At 42.7% G+C, this 7,027-nt stretch overlaps 1 protein-coding gene across 1 annotated transcript in view; it reads right to left on the bottom strand.

Moving 5' to 3' along the window:
- Positions 1 to 533: 533 nt before the first annotated feature.
- Positions 534 to 7,027, bottom strand: part of LRP6 (low density lipoprotein receptor-related protein 6) — a gene marked incomplete at its 5' end in the record, with an annotated part of 47,254 nt that continues 40,760 nt past the window's right edge. The window contains 4 exons of the mRNA XM_010135288.1: positions 534 to 1,482; positions 3,420 to 3,517; positions 4,694 to 4,830; positions 6,088 to 6,318. Coding sequence (XP_010133590.1) covers positions 1,191 to 1,482; positions 3,420 to 3,517; positions 4,694 to 4,830; positions 6,088 to 6,318 — 758 coding nt within the window. The remainder of the gene's footprint in view (positions 1,483 to 3,419; positions 3,518 to 4,693; positions 4,831 to 6,087; positions 6,319 to 7,027) is intronic.

The following is a 7,027-nucleotide window of genomic DNA, read 5'->3' as shown; positions in this document are numbered from 1 at the left end:
GTATACTGTGATATCAATATACACTGAAAGTACTGCAAGGATATATTATTCATTTACAGTAAAACTAACAATCCACGGTTAAATTTATAGTTTATAAATACGCCGTCTATATTATATATGGTATAAAAATATTTGACATTTTGTGGGCACTAGGTCAAAATAAGCTTTTCTTTTTTAAGGGACTAAAAATCATTCAGGTATATGCATATTACCCTTGTCAATTACGTGAAAATCGTACTGACCCGGTACAAAACAGAATCCTACCGCCCTGGCAAAATGAAGAAGGTAACGTGTAGTGTGATACTCACTGCATGGCGAGGCTAATCAGGAGAAAAGAATTTACAGGAGCCCAGTTAGAGCAGTACTTTAAATAAGGATATCGTGATTTAAAGTGACACGGGCAGGAAGAAAGGATGCAGAAGAGATGGGAAAAGCTAAACGGGAGAAAAAAAGCAAACTTTAAAATACACCCCAAAGAAATCACTGAAATTCCGGAAGCAAGGAGAGAGCTCTAAATTCTCTAGCTTGGCAAATGCATTAAGGAAAACCAAAAGTGTATCGATTTTAAAAAGCGTGTGATGATTTTTCTGGATTCGCTGCTACGATCGCTGTATTCCTGTAGAAAACAAAGCCCTTTGTGTAAGGTTGATATCTGTCCTGACTGCGTTTTCAAGTTTAGCTTTACTTGCTGGCCCTCCATAGTTAACGTAGAGGTTATTTGGCTACTTCCAAGTATCTATGGTATGCTGCTCTGAGACAGACTTCTTTATTATTAATTACTTTAAACATTTTTGGTATTGACAAACCCCACATCTCACCTCGCTGGACAAGTAACACATCCTGGTCCTTCCATTTCCTTATGTGCTCAGTCACTTCACTGGATTAAGGCATATTTTTGTGTTCCATTTGCAAAAATAAAAACTTTTTGTACAAATGTCTGGGTTCTTTTATACAAAAATTTTTCTTCTTATGGCACAAGCAGCAGTTGCTGTTTAAGAAAATATATAAATATCCTTTTTTATTTCTTCTGTACAAATATCTTCAGTATTCCTCCACCCCTTTTAATAACATTTAACTGTACACTGTCCTACCTCATCCTTCACTGAGAGCTCCCTCCCCCCTCCCCAGTAGAACATTTTGTATTTACACTTTCACCACGGAGGCAGATAACGGGGCGGGGGGGCTACCCCTCATGAGGAGTCTGTGCAGGGGGACGGCGGCGGTGGGTACAGGTGGTGAGAGTAGCTCCGCTCCGTGTACGGGGAGGGCGGGCAGCTTTCGTAGTTCTCCTCCGCTGACAGGTACTGGCTGCGTGGAGTGGGTGGCGGGGGGACGGGCTCTGAATCATAGTTCAAGTCACTGGTATAGCCTTTGGCTGTCGCTGCTGTGACCCTTCGGCTGGGGGCATAGTCACTGTCACAGACATCTGTGCTGCAGGGCGTTGTGGGAGGTGCAAAATGCCGGTAGCTGTAAGGCCTGTAGCTGCAGTGGAGACATTTATGGGAGAAGCATTGGCACGCAGAAAGGCAGACTGTGCATTTTGGGCAACGCACCCATGACCGAGCAAGAGGTGGGTAAGGCACGGCGGAAACGGAGGGCAGGTCACCCCATCTGCAGCAGAGAGACACAGTATCGTGCTCTCCTCTCTCAAACGACAAACTCGCTAACTCCCCTGCAGAAGGCCCACCTTGGCACTACAGCATCAGCCTAATTACAGCAACTAGTGAAAAGAGATACTAATTATTAATTATCTACGAACAACAGGCTCTCCAAGGACTTGCTTGAGGTACAAAAAGTTGCTCCCAAGAAACTGGGGCAGGAAGGGCAGGGGAGGGGGTAAGGATAACTGTGTTGTAATTGTATGGAGAAGGTATTCTGTTTCGATTATGCAATTTATGGATAGTAACTGCCAAGCCCAGACAGAGAGGCTGAAAACCGCCTGGTGCGTTCACAGCGGTCAGGAGAATCGATTGCCAGAACAGTAACTGGGATCCAATGCCCAATGGCTGCTACCATGAAGTATCTTCTAAAACAAGCCCGAGCTAGTTTGAAGAAAACAAATTAGAAGGGGAGGTGCTTGGTAGCTACAACTACCAGCAGGACAGTTAGTTGTTGGGGGCAGGTGGGGAGGCATCTTGTCTATATTCAAGTCAGAATGTTTGGAAAGAAGGAAGATCAGAAGCAGAAAGGCCAGGGTTTATTTTTGAGTGGGGGAGCATTTGGAAAAACACTCAACCCTACACTACCTCCCTAACACCACTTATTATACTAAACGTCACATCAGCTATCCAGTGATCAGCACAATTCATGCCAGTGCCAAAATCTGGGTTTCTTTCACTAAAAAACGACTCATAATTTTATACAATTTTTCATACGGCTGCAAGGGATCGTTACAAACATCTGGTCTGACCTTCTGCACAACAGAGGCCATATTTTCTGCTAATGGAGAAGAGATGTCTTTTCAGCCCCAGAGACCTCATTATCCAAAAGCCCCCAAAGGCTCCGTGTGAGGGAGGCGTTTCTTTCCGTAGACAAATACAGCCTCTCTTCTCCTTGACCAGCTCTACGAGTGATTTGGGAGGGGAACCTTTACCCCCTTGAGTAGCAAGTGCCTCTCTATTTTTGGTAACTAGTTATAAAATAATAATGAACTCTAGCATCTTACAGGGAAGGTAAGAAAGACACATTCAAGTAAACAGAGATAAAGCTTGCAGTCAGAGAAAGTAAGCAAATAGTTAGCAACCTTTTCCCGATATTAACCCTTAATATGTCAAACTAGAATTTCTGCGCTTTATCCAGGCCTTAATATTAACGCTGCTTCTGACCTACTAGGCTTTATATTTTTAAGTTTCCTCCACATGGTGTTTGCCTATCATTTCTGATAGCTATATAACAAATTATTTATATATTAACCCTTAATATGTCAAACTAGAATTTCTGCGCTTTATCCAGGCCTTAATATTAACGCTGCTTCTGACCTACTAGGCTTTATATTTTTAAGTTTCCTCCACATGGTGTTTGCCTATCATTTCTGATAGCTACATAATGAATTATTTACGCCAGAAACCTAGAAAAAGTCAGGGGTGACCCCGGGGTAAGTATTTTTGGCTCAAAATTATCACGGTACCAGGTTTCTTTTGGCATTTAGCTGATTTTGTGATGAATGTTGTCATTCCCCCTAAAGCAATGTACTTGGGAGGTGTACTACTAACCCACTTTCTGTACGATTTACCTCAAACAGTGCTGCACGTACACGCACGCTTCGGTGACACAATGCACGTGAACCCATTTGAGCACCTGTTTTAGTGCTTGCGGAATTAGGGTCTTTGATTGCAATTCTTATGGAGCAGAGGGTTTCTCTATTCTGCATTTTCTCCACTAACTGCTTTCCTGACGGAAACTATTGTGATAGTAATTACCTGTAGGATCTATGAGTAGATGGGCTGTTTGAAGAGTAACCAAATTCCATGGTATAATGTGAACGTTCAGTAGCTGGTGATGGTGGTGGGTTCAAAATCTAAAGGGGAAAAAGAGTGCCACAGTTGGAAAAAAAAAAATAGATAGATATGAAGGAGTCTCAAGAAAACATCAGTTTATAAATTTCCTTTTTTAGTACTGTTTAACAGGAATCTTAAGAACTGTGTGCATAGCCCCTTCCAACAAACAGGATTTTTCTTCAATTTCCCTGTTGTTTACCAGACACCAGAAATGTCACTTGTTACCATTCCCACAGCAGCTGTTACTAAACTCTTCTCAAAAAACACTGACTGCTGTTGCAGTTTTGACACAGCCAGTGCTGAAAAGTAAAGTTGCAGTGAACTGTTCAGTACTAGATTGTCACGTCACTCGGGATACCACTGCCCTAGGCAAAGCAGCGGTTGTCGGCTCCTACTAGCTGCAGTCCCCAAGAATTATGCTGTTTATAATACGTGCCGCGTGCTGTCCAAGGGAAGCATTTCTTTCCTATAAAGGCATGCTCCTACCGCATAAACACTATTTTGATCAATTTAAAGATAGAACGTGATGGGTTGATTCTAGGAACTGAAAACAGACAGCGGAAGATTTCAGCCTGCACTGACTCTAACGCTCAACAGTGGCTTGATGGACTTCCTATAAAAATAGCTAAAACGACAATCACTGATGCCAGAGGCAGAGAGACAGGGAACCCTCTAGGGCTGGTACCAACTTCTGTGCAGCATCCAGCACAGCACACTATCCATTTACAACTAGAGGAATGCTATGGAGTTGCAAGACACTTGTTTATGTATTCATCCATCACTTGCAAGACGTGACACAAAACTTCATTTTAATTCCTTGAATTAAAGTAAGGTCTATACAGAATCAACCATAGTTTTACCTCCAGTGACAGATGTATAATAAAGGGAGATTTTTCTGCCAGAGTTGTTCAACACTTACAGAGATTTTTTCATCTCCCCTGACATTCAATCTAACGTCTTTTTCTGGCACGGAGCTCTCTCACAACTTTTTAAAATTAACAGAAAATTCCTATATTTTTTTTGAAAAAGACAACCTCCTCTTCCTTCCCTTTCAAAATCACTTACCCCATACTCAAACAAGTTTATTAGGCTGGACATTTAAAACGGAACATCCATCTGTCAATTAATTATCCTCAGAAAGACAGTGGCACTTCCCTGAAAGTTACAAAAGGTCTGTGAATAACAGAATGACTTACCGGAGGAAAGTAAGTGCCTTTGGTACTTGAAGAACTACTGGAAGAGGCTCCAGTGACATGGGCCCTGTCATAGGGTGGCCCGCTGCTCCCTCCCATAATGCTGAGGGAGCTGATCACAGATTTACCTCGAGACATTCCTGAAGAAAAAAGATGTGTGTCAATATTCGATTATTTGAAGCAAACAGAGAAAAGAAAGCTAAAAAAGTAATAATGTAGAAGATGAGAGCAGTATAAGCACAACTCCTAAAACTAAAACAAATCTTCTTGGTATTATAAGCAAAACCAGTGTCCTTTGATGGACAACTGGACTGAAGACTGCTAGGGAATAAACACGGTGGTTTTGTGCACCAGCTACTCAACCGCAGGACAGAGCACTGGGCTACACGAGAGCTGTTTGAAGAGAAATAGATTTCTTTCACTTGAATGGCTGGAAAAGACTTGAGAGAACAGGCATTCAGGCACTATTTCTATGCCTGAGAATAAAACATGAAACGGACTCTGACCACTTCAACTGAGCAACTGGAATTTCTGTGAGAGAAGAGGGTTTGTGTTCTTTCACTTCCACACCATTAAGAGAGCTTTTGCTACTGGACTGAAGCACGCTGTCACAGAGTCCAAGCAGGAAACGGAGAGGCATGCCACTGTGCTCGAAATAATGGTGAAAATTCTGCTCAAAAACTCTCTTCATGAAAGCAGGTTATCTTAGAGAGCAAAGAAATGCGGTGCTTTATTTTAACGCTGTTACAGCGTCACAGAGCCTCTATGTTCTGACTGGAATTTGCTGGATCAAAAACCACAGAATACAGTACATATTTAATCAACATATACAGAAGCAATGCGCATAAACGAAGTGCGACACTGTAGTTAAGTCTCACTTTTTAAAGAGCAGTAGCATCATGTGCTTGGATTGGCGCTGGAAACTTCATCGCCAAGTGAAATAAGGGGAAACCGCAGTTCCTGCTGGTCCTTACAGACTTTACAAGAAGCTTCACTAGCATACAAACCCAGTCTACAAATCTAACAGGAATAATAACATAACGTTCAAAGTCCCGTGGATGTAACTCTGTGTAACTTTACCCTGTACTGTCACAATACCTTGCTGATTCTGTAATGCTCCAAAATGAGGCTTCTTTAGTAGCAAAAGAAGAAAACTCCCCTGGTATGTGTATCTATTTGAGCTTATGGATCTGCTAAATAAATCTAAATGCTTGTGAATAGCATAGGAAAACCAGCAGCTCATTATTATAAAGAAGGATGGCGACAAGCCTTGACAGTCCTGGCTTCCAACAGCTACCAAGAACTATGTACCCGGGACGGGTATCTCCTGCGCATACATGCACAGTTACAACTATGTGGTGCCAAAGAGCAGCCCAAGGATCACGCCATTTACTCACCAGGAAGAGACCCTGACAAAGAGCTCGGGTGAGGCACGTAACCAAGAGGTACAGAGGCTGGTCCGTGCACCACATAATCATTGGTCATTGTTTCCCCATCGCCCTTCATGCGTGGGCACAGCACTCTCTGGCAGATGAAGTACATTGCTCCAACCACAAAAACTGTAAGGATCACACCAATGATGGAGCCTATTGTGTTGTTGGGCTGTGGCGCAGGCTCCTCCGTAGTGTCTAAAAGAAAAAAGGAAAATCAGACCATGTAAGTTAATCCAACAGCTTCATATACCAACATCTGTTTTCCTGACATCTTTCCACACAGCAAAAATAAAAGCCTCGTCTTCTGTTGGCAGACAACAGCTTTCAAATTAATATATGGGAGGAACAAACAGGCACTGGGACAGGTCTGTTTAAAGACTCTGGGTGTCCGTGAGGGCTACCTGTCCACACACGCAGAGAGATTTCTGAATCAGAAATGTCAAGAAATGAACAGTACACGCATGTGCAAGGAGTTGATGAACCAGGTCTGGATCTTGCTTCATGTTGACAGGAAGGGGTATCCTCTGAATGTGATGAACAAGACCTGCAGCCATGACTCCAGATGGCACTGTGCTGGGGACTCCAGTCATGCTTTTCTTGTCATTAAAGATGATGACAACTACTTTTCCTGTTGCACCTCATCACATAAGCACCTAGGATATCAATCAAGGTAACAGATTGGAACTCCCTTTTCTCAACTGTGTAACATTCACTTATGATGAACAGCAGAGGTGACGCACCAGTGATGAATCTTGGGTTTGCTGCTACTTATTAAACTACTTACCCTACTCCACATCTGCCCCCCATTGATGGTTACAGATAGAGCTCAGCATCAGCTTTAGAGGAGCCAGCCTTATGAGGAGTCTGTACCCGATTACTCAAGTCAGAATGACTGGCTTTCCCT

Source organism: Buceros rhinoceros, unplaced genomic scaffold (assembly GCF_000710305.1).
Source record: "Buceros rhinoceros silvestris isolate BGI_N320 unplaced genomic scaffold, ASM71030v1 scaffold37084, whole genome shotgun sequence".
Lineage (NCBI taxonomy): Eukaryota > Metazoa > Chordata > Aves > Bucerotiformes > Bucerotidae > Buceros > Buceros rhinoceros.
Note: the sequence above shows the minus strand (reverse complement) of the source record. Positions and strands in the feature narration are given on the sequence as shown.